Below are 14,669 nucleotides of genomic sequence, written 5' to 3'. Positions count from 1 at the left end.
TACATGTTAAGTGGCCTTTCGCTAATCTGACCGTGTCAATATTACAGTTATCGAATGCCATTCGTCATTTGGTATATTAATATGACATTTTAGTATTGTTTTTTTTTCGATCCATCTTGCTGGAAAGTTATAAAATTTACATCTTTCTCTGTCAGTCAAATGAACGGCATATCTATTCTTCTTGGCATTAAAGTCCTCACTGTGATATAGCCTGCTTCTCAGCTTAGTGTTCTTATGAGCACTTCCACAGTCATTAACTGAGAGCTTTCTTCGCCAAAGTTGCCATTTTCGCATTCGTATATCGTGTGGCAGGTACGATGATACCCTATGCCCAGAGAAGTCAAGGAAATTTCCATTACGAAAAGATCCTGGACCGACCGGGAATCGAACCCAGACACCTTCAGCATGGCTTTGCTTTGTAGCCGCGGACTCTAAGCACTCGGCTAAGGTAGGCTAAGCAACGGCATATAATGAAGCTTATAATTATCTTACAACAGTTTCTTCAACTTCTTTAAAAAGTAGTAAAGTTCCTAAAATACCTTGGAAATCTGTTCATGAATGCTCTCTGAGATTCTCTCTAGGAATTCGACAGGAATCTCAAAAGGAATGTTTCTTAAATATTTTTTTTTTCAGATGCACCTATGCCGATATTTTTCAGGAAGCAAAACATTAAAGAATTTCCACAGCGGATCATGCAGGGAATTCTCATCGATTTCACTAGAGTTCTCCTAAGGAATCCTGAAGAAAGTCCTCATGAAACTATTACAGAAATTCAAAACATGTTTTGTTTTCTTTTTCAAGAACTCCTCTGGAAACCAATCCAGAAATTCATTAAGAAAATTTCCTACGGCTATCTTGATTTGCTTTAGCGGTTCAACCATTTATTTTTTTCAATTTTATTCGATTATTTCTTTAGTGATCAATCCAGCGAATTGTTTTTGCAGAATTAGCAGAGCTTTTTTGAAAGTTAAGTAAGTAGATTTCACAAGTTTTGGGTCACCTTCCTCCTATTGAGGCTAAAAGCAATACCAGCTCTTCTATGGGGGGAATGAAGTTTTAAAAAATATCTAAGTTACACATGCGAAACTGGTCACTTGACAAAGAAAGCTCACAGTTAATAACATAAGCTGAGGAGCCGGTATGTCCAAGTTGGAACATAACGCCAAAAAAAAAAACATAAGAAAATCCCGAAAAAAAAATTCTGGACGTCTCGCATCAAGCAGTTTTATATAAGAACTGGTAGCGTTTTGGAAGAACACATGTAGTTCTCATAATGCCAAACAGTAGGACAGTCGAAGGATTGCCTTACCCATGATTTAATTCGATTAAACCAAAATTTTAGGAATATTAGTTGAACTATGGCATACTTCGTAGTGGGAACAGATGCAAAAGCTTGAGCAATCAATTCAATTTAAAACATAGTTGTGTAAACATCAAAGCCAAATGCTAAAAACACTTTGTAAGATCGTCTTCAGGATCGTATGCCAAACTCGACTTCTCAAAAGTTCGTTAAAAATAGTAAACAAAAATGCAGTGAACACCGAATTTTAAATTTTGCGGTTTAAGTGTGCGGGACTGAGAGATCTTTACCAATAGGTTTAACCTTAGAAGAATTTTTAACTGCATACAATTATATTCAAATGCATGATTTTCCACAAGTTATTTTATTTGTCTCCAACTAAAATATCTTTTTGTGCCCAATCATTTAGATCAGATTTCGTTTCACCCTGAGAGTCAAACCTATCTTCAAATAGTTCAGTTTGCGATTTGTCATCAAAACAGAACACTTCACATATAAGCTCAACCCAACCATTGGCCAGTTCACATTTAAAGACTGAAACGTCTCAACAAGACTCCCACGCAAAGTGACCAACTGTATATCCATTTGCATTTTACTGAGCTTGCAAATGTAATAGCGCCTTGCTTGGTTTGTCAGAATCAATTTGATCATTTAACGACTTTAATACTTGATCTATCTATTAAACAAAATGAATCATCAATCATTTTAAATGTAATTCAACTGCAAAAAAAATAATGTGTAACATCACTTTATTTTTAATGTACACCATGTGTACATGGGGGACTGTTGTAAAATTTTCTGACGTTTTAGAGAAAAAAATTGAAAAAATAAAAACACATTTTCTACACTGAAAAAAAAATATTCAAAACTTTAAAGTCGATTTAAAAAAAACGGCCATTTCAGATTTTGATCATCCTTGAGCAAAAAGTTTCGTAATTAAATTTACTAAAAGTCGTCCATACATTGCAAATTGGGCATATTTTAGGGAAAAAAGTTTTTCTAACATCGAATTTTTTAAGCCAAAGTTTTATTTTTACTTTTTTTATAAACCCGTATAACTCGAAAACGGTAAGACCTACAAAAAAGTGTTGTATGGGGGACTGTCGTGAAATTTTCTGACGTTTTAGAGAAAAATATTGAAAAAATAAAAACACATTTTCTACACTGATAAAAAAATTATTCAAAACTTTAAAGTCGATTAAAAAAAAACGGCCATTTCAGATTTTGATCATCCTTAAGCAAAAAGTTTCGTAATTAAAATTACTAAAAGTCGTCCATACATTGCAAATTGGGCATATTTTAGGGAAAGAAGTTTTTCTAGCTTCAAATTTGTTAAGTCCCGAACTGAAATTTATTTTTTCAACGATTTTGTTTTAAACCGTCAAATATGATTGTCTTTTTAAGTGATAAATGAGTTTGAATCAGAAAATAGATTGTATTTTTTATTGAGAATAGTTAAAAAATGGAATTATACCGTGATTATGTTTTTTAAAATGCAGGCAATCAATGGACTTCGCCTCTGCCTATGAGAAAACCAACTCCGTATAACAATCCGACGGATTTTTATGGTTTAAAAGGTATCACAACAGTATTGCAAACATTGAAAAGTAACAACCTTATTCATACCCCATTAAATTCTCTTCTAGAAAAAGTTTTGTGAAAAAAAAAACTTACTGAACGTACCTGCGTTAAACGCCAGATTAATAAGAAATACTGAATATGTTTGTATTATTATCTACCTAAAAAAAGTTGATAAGCTCATAACTCATGATTTTATTTCCAAATAACATCTGCTTTTCTACGAAACAAAAAAGACTACTTAAAACAAGGTTAAATACTGGTAATTAGCGACTTTTCTGAAAATTATAACGCTGCTCAAGGATATCACTGGAATAATTCCCAAGCAACGATACACCAATTCTAGATTTACCATAAAAAAGATAATAAATTGGAAAATGTTAGTTTTATTATAATATCAGACCCATGACACAGTAGCAGTTCAGCTATTTATTTCAAAATTGATAAATTATGTTAAACAAATCAAAAGTTATTTTTAAGTCAGATGGAGCTGCAGCTTATTATAAAAATAAAATTGTCAGCTTATGTAATTTCAAGAAAATACATGGATTGGAAGCAGAGTGGCACTTTTTTGCCACATCCCACGGCAAAGGCCCCTGTGACGCTATTGGTGGCACTTTCAAGCGAATGGCAAAAAGAACAAGTCTTGCAAAATACTATGGAAACACAATCGCAACTCCGCGAGAACTATTCGACTGGGCAGTGAAACAAACTGATACATGTATCACCAAATTAAATTTTTGTTGTATATCTAATGTTAAAATGTCAGAGGAATTGTTGGAATTTTTTGATAAGGTTAAAACTGTCCCTGGTACCCAAAAATATCATTGTTTTATGCCTATTAGTGATACACAAATTGCAGCCAAACGATATACCAATTCAGAGGATGAACCAAAAATATTCAATTTATTCAGTAAAACCCAAAAATAATGTAAATATTCATGTGCAGATACTACGTTTTAGGATATATAGCAATAATAAAAATAAAAACAAACCACGACTTTTTCATAAGCATAATTTTGACCCTTTCCAGACACCTGTTAAGATTGGCTTTGACCAAATAAGAAATAAAATATTATTGTGATATCTTTCCAACCATAAAAAACCCATCGGATTGTTAGACGGAGCTGATTTTCTCATAATTGAATTTAATTAAAAAAAAAACTGTGTATAATTCCGTTTAATTTCTTTTAACTACTTACGAAACTTTTTGCTTAAGGATGATCAAAATAAAAAAAAATCGTTTTTTTTTAAATCGACTTTAAAGTTTTGAATCATTTTTTTTTTTTTCAATGTAGAAAATGTGTTTTTATTTTTTCAATTTTTTTTCTAAAACGTCAGGAAATTTCACGACAGTCCCCCATACAACACTTTTTTGTAGGTCTTACCGTTTTTGAGTTATACGGGTTTATAAAAAAAAGTAAAAAAAAACTTTGACCCTTTCCAAATGTTAGTCTAGATCGATTTTGAAAAAAAAAAACAAAATATGCAAAGTATCTTAGTTTCACAAACTTTTGACATCCAGAAAGTTTCACTGAATTCTGAAGGGGTGCTGCCAATCGCGTGTCGAGTTGGCGTGAAATCCGTCCTTTTTTATTAATATTTATTTTTTACAAATAGGTATCAGTTGTTCAACCGAATAATTAAAGTATATCCATCAAATATTGTCAACAAGACTTAGAATACGTAACAAGAACACATGAGAAAGAGAGAAGAGGGTTGTGCTATTTTTCCGTGAATGTCGTTTCCTCAAACGCCTTTTCTTCCCTGAATATCCCGTTTCCCAGAATAGCCCACTTCTCCGAAAAGTTTTTGGAACTCAGAAGAAAATAACTACTGAATACCAAACTAAGGTATTCCATACCAGATAATTTTCAATACTTACAACCTGAATGAAGTATGAATAAGCCCTGAATAAGAGGTAAATACATCAAATAATACCTTCTGCATATTCTACAAATACCAAGCTGATAATTAGATCAGGTATTGTAATACCTAAATAATACTTGATGGATTTTCATATAAAAGTGAAATTTTTCAATAGTAGTTCAATGCCTCCAACAGTCATCAATAGCCATCGAATACCAAAATGAAGTATTTTTTATTGTTTTGAACATTTTTTTTTCAATACCATCACAATACTTAAATGTGATATTGACAACTGAAGAATACCTAATTATGGTATGATACCAAAATATGGTATGCATAAGTAATAGCAAGTTATTTTTTCCGCCTCGGGTTTTAAGGGAAAATGGCATTTGTGGAAAAGGGTCATTCGGGGAACAGGCGTTCGGGAACCGATATTTGGGGAAAAGTAGCACAATCAATTATGAGAGTCTGTAAATTCAGGACAAACATTTGAAAAGAGCTCAAGAGGATTTAGGTCTTTTTTTAGGAAACATTGCTGTTTCGCCCATTTTAGCACCACGCAAATTAACACCATAATCAAGAAGATGAGTGTTAGTTCTTCCTGATAGTGGTACTAGTGAGCGTGAGCGAATTAAATTGGGCTCAACAGCGATCGCAAAGTCATTGCTTACCAATCTTCATTACTAATCAAACATAATTCACCCACTGAGCCGATTTTTATTAATATTTATGTATATTGAAATTTCTTTTGCGAAATTGTTACTGTTTGATACTTTTCAATTACTGAGAACGAGCGGAAAGGCCAAAACCGCCATTTTTGGCAGCGACATGTTCTAAAACATGTGCGTTATTATTGCCAGGGTTTCTTTGCAATTTTGCAATTCTTTCAAATACATTTTACGCCTGTGATAGTGATATCCCATCAAATTTTCACCGTGCATAATATTACACGTGTGAATTGATGTAATTTGAGATATACAGCGCTTGAATGAAGTACGCATTGACCGTTTTTCCATACAAAATGATCAAGTTAAGGATCTCGGTTTAAAGAGCTGATATTTTCACCGCAGGTCGGAGGTAACTTCAAATTTGGTAAGCTGAAAATTCAGAGCATTTCATAAACAAACTTTTAAGTTACAACAAATATCAAATTTAGTAAAAAATTACAAAAAAAAAATGAATAAAAAATAATTTTCAAATGAAAATGCTTATTCGGAGCTTAATATTTTTTATTGGTCAAGTTTGCAAAAAATTCAAGGATTCTGATTTATAATTTTTATTTATAATTTCTGATGGAATTGCCAATCGAACTTTTCAAAAAATGTCACGATTATGCTCAAATAATTCTTGAAAATTAGTGTACATTAAAATGTTGGTAGGACTTCTTCAAGAAGGCATATACAATGTTTCAAATCTCTTTTCAAGAAGAACTGTCTGATAGCTCGTAGGTTCTTGAAAATTTTCCATTATAATTGTTTATTACTGGTTATATGGCTGGAGATAAACACTATTGTATGCATACTCTTAAAGTCTAATATTTGTCTAATATTTAAAAAAAAATCAAATATTTTTAAAGAAAATTTTAATTTAATCTTTTAATAGCTCACATTTTTTGACTTAAAAACGCAGAACAACTTTAGAGTATGCAGCTGTATCAATAATCAAGAATTTGTCTTATGTTTTGCCCTCAATCGTACAAAAGGTTTAAGAATATTTGTCAAAGTTGCGCATGAAATTTGTTTTAAAAAAAATGAGAGGTTTCATTTCCAGGATATACTCAAAGAGATAAAAAAGATTGAGAATTGAGATGTTTTTTTTTTCCAACATATCCTCTACAAACTTCATTGAACAATGGTAGTGGCAAGATGGAATTAATTAGCAAATTTTGACATTAATGTATGAAAACTTTCTCAAATGATACGAAAAGTTCTGCACCGAATTATCATTAGTCCAAGTTATCATTCAGTCCGGAAAGTTAGTTTGTAGAAGCAAGAGATATATATCTTTTGTTAAACATAATACTCTAATCCATTTTTTTTTACGCTTGTTCCTACTCCGTGTTTCACAGTCTATATAATTAGGTGGACCACTTCAATGCTTCTAAAATACACAGCGGGCCGCAAGTTATGTGAGGGTTCATTTTTATGGGTCTTTTTATGGAATTGCAAAGATCATTTTTCTACAAAACAGAAGATTTCTGGGATCTTCTAAGCTTTCCCCGAGAATTATGTTCATAACAATTCAGGAAGCGTTGAAAGCATCAATCATCTAGATTCATATAAATTTCATTGATTCTTTGAACTTGAATAATCATGTAATAATCTTAATTTCGACCAAGTCAAAACTTAAAAAGTTTTATACTTTGGAGAAATTTATTAGTTTCCTTTCAAAACTTTGTATAGGACATTAATATGAGATATTAAAAGCTGACCTTTGATAATAATAAATCTTTGCAGAAGTGGGCGTTAAAATTATTGTGAAGTGAAGAAATTATTGAGAATATAGCAAAATTTTTAACCGAAATATCGATACTTTATGGCTTCGAAATAAAAGACGTCTGTCCTGTGAAAATATATACCAAAAAGTTTGAATGCGTATAAGATGCGGGTGCAAACATAAATCTAACTTTTGGAATTGCCCTTAGCGCAAACAGAACGTTCAGGCTTGTACCGCAAATTCCGCAGGAAAAATCTCCAACAATGTTTCAGTTAACGATCTTAATACCTAATCATACCTATCAGGTAAATTGTAGTTATGCTTATTCACAAGCTAATTTATTTTCCTCGGGTAATCGTTCGGATGGAAATACCCAAGGAAATTGTCACAGATAACTTCAGTTCCTCAACTTCAAATTTTCTTCCTATTGTTAATCGTTCGAATTGCATCAATTCAAATGGAAATACCCATGCTTATGTCGCCGCAGGTTATTTCTATTCCGTCTCTTCATCAATCCCAAATGAAAATCAACAGAAGATGTACCTACTTCTTGTAACATGTATCCCTCTGATTTTGTATTTTTAACTGAACAATTGAATCAAATAATTTATGCAATGTTTAAAACCATCACTATGGTTGAAGCAGTAACAGTTGGTATAAAATTTAGTAAAAAAAATCTTTATTGGATTACGTCTCTCAATAGATCCACATATTATTTTGGCAATAAAAAAAATTGTCATTGTTGATTTTAATGCCAAACATCGCTCATAGAATAATTCGCAAAGTAATTCTATCGGCAGAATTTTACTTGATCAGTTCTCTTCAAAATATTTCTCAGCTCAATACCCTTAAGCCTTTCTTGTTTTTTCCTCTTCTAGAAACCCTTCTACGATTAATTTGGTCTTAACCGACTCTAGTCACTTTTGTAGCGAACTGGTAACTCACGCTGATTTTGATTCTGATCATGTCTCTGTAATATTTCAAATATCCCATGAAGCGATTCACAATCCAACCCACTTATTATCAGAAAATTGAAACTTTGCCTTAAGAACAAGCTTTTGATCTTCAAACAAATTTTCAATCCGGCCACGTTGCATACTATTGCAACACCAGGAAATAGCTCTGCAGAGGATTAAAAAAAAATCTGAAAATGATTCTGAAGCTGTCTTCCTGGTATAGAACTAATGAGTAACATATAATATCCCATGTTGAAACATTGTAAAAAATATCAAATAATATTGGAAAAAATGTCACACGATATACGACTGCGAAAAATTGCAACATTGGCAAAGAAAGCAGGCTCTGTGCCCAGTGAGGAAGCTATGTCAAGAAGAAGAAGATATTCAGGTTTAATTAATTGAAAGCGGTCCAGCACTGTACACGAAGACGAAATCCAACTCAACTTTGGGTTGTATCGACGCAATTCCGTAGTTCAGCCCAACTACTCAATTTTTGATGAACTTCCAAGGTCCACACTAGGTAGTTTGCCTTAAACTCCATTAGAAAAATCTACTCAATTTTAGGTTGATTTAACACAAAATTGAATTCTTTCAACCCAAACATAGAAAAGTTAGATTTACCCGAATTTGGCTTATTGGACCCAAGTACCCCCATTGCACACTGGTCCAGGAAGCTAATTTAGGCGGACATAAGGTTTTCGTCAAGGTTTATTGATTTTAGAGCCATACACACTTAGAACAAATTACCGACTTCGGTAATTCGTTTACCGAAATCTCAACAGCTGAGCGGTCGGTAATTGATTCGGTAAACGAAAAAATTACCGAAACGTCTGTAAACTGGAGTAGGAGCGGCAGCTGTCAAATTTACTGACTAATCGGTAACATTCACCGAAAAAGGTGTGTGGTTTGTAATACGTTTTACCGAAAAACTGTATTTTCATTATCAAATATTACCAATAGATTTGTATTTTCCAATCTGGTTCTACATGCTCATTTAGAATGAAAAACATGAAAGTATCATGGTTTCTATTTTATTTTCGTATCTCTCTTGATGTCACTGATCAAAAATTCGCTTATTCTGCCTCTCAGGTTCCATAACCGCTCAGTTGGTTGCTTGTCGTTGATTCTGTTGATGCTCCCGTAGCAATCCAGAACTAAAACCACCCATCTGCTTACCACCTGAAACATAATGTTGTGTTTATGTGAAGGAGACTGATTTTATTTCTCTTACCTTACCTGACTACATGGCCGCTTGTGTTTTGCACATTATTTTCTTCGTAAATGACATACAAACACCATCAGCATTCGAATTATTATGAAACAGACACATTTGCCTCAAACACAAGAGCTCGCAAGAGCAATATGGCGGATTTGACATTTCTTTCTGCCAGTTTACCGAACTCGGTAATCAACGAGTATATTCACCGAACATCAGTAAATAATTTCACCGACTTTGGTGATTTAGCTGATTTACAGACTGATCGGTAAAATATATCACCGCGTTCGTTAAACGTGTTAGAAATCGCTGACGTAGCGTAGTATTTAATTCACAGATGTCGGTAATCGGGCTAGGAAATACCGATTAATCTGTAAATTTCTTGATCACCGATTTCTTCTTCTTCTTCCTGGCATTACGTCCCTACTGGGACAGAGCCTGCTTCTCAGCTTAGTGTTCTTATGAGCACTTCCACAGTTATTAACTGAGAACTTACTGTGCCAATGACCATTTTTGCATGCGTATATCGTGTGGCAGGAACGAAGATACTCTATGCCCTGGGAAGTCGAGAAAATTTCCAACCCGAAAAGATCCTCGACCGGTGGGATTCGAACCCATGACCCTCAGCTTGGTCTTGCTGAATAGCTGCGCGTTTACCGCTACGGCTATCTGGGCCCCTTGATCACCGATTTATTCCGGTAATTTATTTTACCGAACACTGATGGTCTGTTTAAGTGTGTAAGTGTGTAGTTTCTTCTGAGTATATGTTCAGAATTTTCAGTACTACAAAATGTACGGATCAAAAATTTGTTTACAGTGATCGGGGAAGATGCAGCTCTCTCTATTTTTTGATAACATTCGTGAGGAAGAAAGATGATACAGAGAGATTTTGGGTTGAAAGTTTAATCGATATACTGAATTTTTGGGTAAAACAAACTCAAAATTTAGGTAATTTGTTTTTCTCCGTTTATGCTTTGTAATTATTCCAAACTAGTGTCACCGGCAAACTTTGTCTTGTCATCAAGTAGGCTGTTTAAAAATGCCATGATAGGTCCCGTACATTTCATTCACTACCGTTTTTTTACAGTTTCATTCACTACTGTTTTTTACGATTTTCCCGTTCAATATTATATGCTTTTCATTTACACAAACACGTCGGACCACTTTAGTGACATAACTATGGAAGAATTTTCAATATCCGATAGCTTGTTCTTAACTTATTTCAAAACATTTAAATACCATTCCATTTTTGTTGTTTATATAGATATCATCTGATGTAATAAAGCAATCATTTGCTGTCAATCTACGAGGCCTGACGGAAACAAGAATTTCTTCAGTACGTATAACAACGGATAATTTCGTCAGAGCATATTGAGATTTTCTTTTTGCTGTGATTGGTGGAATTATTTTCAGTGCATTTTAACTTTTCTACACTAAAGGTTCTGAGAAGTAGAAAATAATCTAAAATAGCCATACAACTGTAGCGCTAAATGCGCACTTTTCTGTAAGGTTGTGTTGAGGATGGTGGGTTCAAATCTCGCCGGTCTAGGAACTTTTCGGGTTGGATAGCTCTAGAAGCGCCAATGAGAATAACAAGCTGTTGGTAATATAATGCTTGAAAAAGCATAGTAGCAGATACAATCACCCAAATATTTACTCAAATGATGTCAGCTTACAACCGATATACAGTCAGTGACATAAGTTAGTAACCAAATACTGTTTTTCCATATAAAATGCCCAAGTTTGGGGTGCTGTATCTCAGCTTCTGGTAGTCCGAATTGGCTAAAATTTGGATGACGAACTACAAATAACTTGAAATTTTGCCTGTAAGGGAATTATTACATAGCAGTCATTTTACATAGAGTTTCAGAGGGTTGTTCAAAGACAAAAGTAAATAACCGAGAGACTTTTTAATTTAATTTTAAAACGGTAAGTTTTGGGTGGTTAGTTTGTTCCACAAAGTTGTTCAATTTCAGAAGTCACACAAATTTGCAGAACACACCAACTTTTTACAACTAACCGTTTTCGAATTAAAATAAAAAGTCTCTCGGTTACTTACATTTGTCTTTGAACAACCCTCTGAAACTCTGTGTAAAATGAGTGCAATGTATAAATTCCCTTACAGGCAAAATTTAAAGTTATTTGTAGTTCGTCATCCAAATTTCAGCCAATTCGGACTACCATAAGCTGAGATACAGCACCCCAAACTTGTACGTTTTGTATGGAAAAACAGCATTTGGTTACTAACTTATGTCACTGACTGTAAGTGTTCTAAAGAACCGTTAATGTATCATCATAACAAACAGTGAAAATATATCAATACTGGGATTAATCAGTTCCCATCAAGCCACAAGCCTGACCATACTGTGAGCTAAATACACAAACATACAGCGGTGACTAACCAGATTAATTGTGATTTGTTTTGCAACTTTTTATTTGCCAACCACTAGCCGTTAGCCGTCTTCTCATTACCTCTTTACAATTTCTCTGCACAGCACTTCGCAGTTGGACGTCTTGAAGCATTTACCAACACGTGCTTCGCATCTCGAGCCTACCAGCGTGAGCATCACCAGTTTACCGTAGACTGCCTAAACAAACCACAAATCTACACCTGGTCAGAGTGGGGCGGATGCCTTCAACCAGACCGTAGTCAACAGAGTAAGGCATGGATATTTCACAAACTTCATCGTCGGCAGGGACGACATCCCCATCTCGCCGCAGCAGCATACCGATTCCGAAGCGCAAGAATTCCCTGCACCTCTATATATCGAACAGCATCGTAGGCCCTTCCCATTCCTCTTCCCCATCGCCCGCATCGTCGACCCAGGGCGAGGACCATGTGAATGGATTTGGTGGCGGCATCAATAGCAGAGCTGATTCACCATCTCCCCATTCGGCGTCATCGTCCAGGTCCGCCACGGCTATGAGCATGCACAACTCGCTTTATGTGCCCCGGAGCTCAACCACTAACGTCGCCACTGAGATCAATACCAACGAGTATCTACAGCTGCGCGAGAATCACAATCGGCTGATCAACAAGTGCGAAGAAAGTGAGTATTACTTGGAAAAGTGGCTCCCAAATGTTTGAGTCATGGTACAATATTGATTGTTTCGCTAATTTCGAATCTGTTTTCAAAATTAACGTATCGATTCTACCAGAGTCTATGAATGGAGAGTTGCGCGAAGAGTGAAACCAAATCTACCTATCGAACTGTCAAACCGTCTACCTATCGAGCAGACCAGCAAAACAGATAGGGGCTGTTTTCGTAGACGAAGAAGAACAACCATTCAAAGAAGTCTCTTCGCGCAACTCTCCATTCATAGACTCTGGATTCTACAACATTACCAAGGGTTGAATTCTTAGAGAATTGAGAGTAGCTTTCACTTCTCTCTCTCTCTCTCTGTAAAAATCATGGTACGCAACACATCATGAGAGACTGTATTTAAAAATACTCAAGCGTCGAGAAATCGACTTGAAGTTTAGAAATAGTAAATAAGTACATTTGGCAACACTGCACAAAAAATACTGACCTCTTTGTAAACATGCCTTCATATGTGCGCAGGGTCATTTTTTGCTATGCCTAATACTTTCAATGGTATAAATTTAAGGATGTAAGCGAAGTTATATCAAATTTTCAATCACGGAAGGTGGTTCGATAAGCATAAAAATTAAACGTTTTTTTTTATGTATTAAATAAATGAAAGTTTGACTAAAATTTGTTAGAAATCCGTAATTAAAGCCCATGAAACCCTGAACCAGTAATTTTTAATAAGTTTTTGTCAATCAATTTCTAAAACCGATTTAAGAATTTTGTATATACCTACATTACGTGAACCAAAATTCATAGTTGGGAACACCTTTCACGCGTAACCCGATTATGATACACTTCTTTTCTTGGCTCTATCCGCGATTGCATAAACTACAAAATCGTTTTATTGGCCCTTGAAAACACCATTTGATTTTATTGCAATTCAGCGTGACAAACAAAGCTTCATTATGCAACCAATCTACATGGTCCTAATATTTATATTTATGCAATCAATTCCAGTAACAAAGCGGAATCAAAATCTCGAAGGTACAAACCAACTGCTGAAGAAGAGCATAGTGGCCCTCCAGACGGAAATTGCTACTCTACGAAAAGAGCGAAACGATAAAACTCGAAAACTGAAGAAAAAACTATCGGAAATTGTCCCATCCGGCGAGGGCATCAGCAGTGATGATGAAGAATCGGATAAATCATCGAAATCAGAAAACAACTCCACCAACACCGATCAAATGAATCACTCATCAGCGGTCAACCTCAGGGAAGGTGAAATGGATGTTGCACTAAATGAATTGGAAAAACTCAAATCCTACGTGAACAATGTCGAGCTTCAGCTTTACGAGGCGAATGAGAAGATTTCCGAGCTACAGGAGAGTGTAAGTGGTTCTAGAGTCGCACTCACGTGCAACAATCTCACGCAACGTATCTTCCATTTCCAGAAGCAACAATCCGAGGAGACAATCGTCAAGTTGCGAGCCGAGAAAGACGAGTTCAGTAAAGTCGCGCGACTGATGTCGGCCAACATGCAGGAATCAATTGATGCAAGCAAGTGGTGAGTATTTGTACTAAAAAATTGAAAAGAACTTGATAGGGAGCTTTTCCATCATTGAAACCACTACTCAATGTACCTACCACAATTTAAATCAGTTTTCAATCTGCTTTCAATCTATTTTTCAAATCGATTTAAACTCAATGTTGCATCTTGATTGTTTCGAATTAGAAAAGTTCATCAAATTTATTAAAGCAGTAATTTGTTATTTTCTGTGTTAGACAACACTATCGTCCTATATTGGTCAAACAAAATTATGCTTTCATTAACATTTTTTTAACAACATATTACGTTTCATTTGCCGTACCAGTTACGATATTTTACAGGTGAGTTGATTTCCCCTGCTAGTAGGAGAAAAACGCTTTCAATTTATTTAACCTAACTTAACCTAAATATATAACGTATTAATCTTGGCAATAGAAGATTGTAACGATTTTTGTCTGAAATTGTTAATTGTTTTATTTTGAATTTGTTCCAATGTTTCAACATAGGATGTTCTGTATAACTCATTAGTACCAGGGAGGAAGCTTCAGGATCATTTTCAAAATTTTATCTTGAATCTTCTGCAGAGCTTTCTTCCTGATATAACAACAGCTAGTCGATATTGGTACAGCATACAACATGGCTGGCCTAACAATTGTTTTTGAAGATCAAAAGCTTCTTCTTAAGACTAAGTTTCGATTTTCCGTTAATAAGTGGATAAAGGCATTTTATATAT

General features: G+C 34.7%; 1 protein-coding gene across 1 annotated transcript in view; it reads left to right on the top strand.

The window, feature by feature from the left end:
• Positions 1–14,669, top strand: part of LOC5567410 (shootin-1) — a 50,649-nt gene that overhangs the window by 10,067 nt on the left and 25,913 nt on the right. Inside the window, exons 2-4 of the mRNA XM_021854918.1 lie at positions 11,854–12,408; positions 13,408–13,778; positions 13,842–13,954. Of these exons, the coding sequence (XP_021710610.1) occupies positions 12,024–12,408; positions 13,408–13,778; positions 13,842–13,954 (869 nt within the window). The 5' untranslated portion in view covers positions 11,854–12,023. The remainder of the gene's footprint in view (positions 1–11,853; positions 12,409–13,407; positions 13,779–13,841; positions 13,955–14,669) is intronic.

This window comes from Aedes aegypti, chromosome 1, assembly GCF_002204515.2.
Source record: "Aedes aegypti strain LVP_AGWG chromosome 1, AaegL5.0 Primary Assembly, whole genome shotgun sequence".
NCBI classification, from domain to species: Eukaryota; Metazoa; Arthropoda; class Insecta; order Diptera; family Culicidae; genus Aedes; species Aedes aegypti.
Note: the sequence above shows the minus strand (reverse complement) of the source record. Positions and strands in the feature narration are given on the sequence as shown.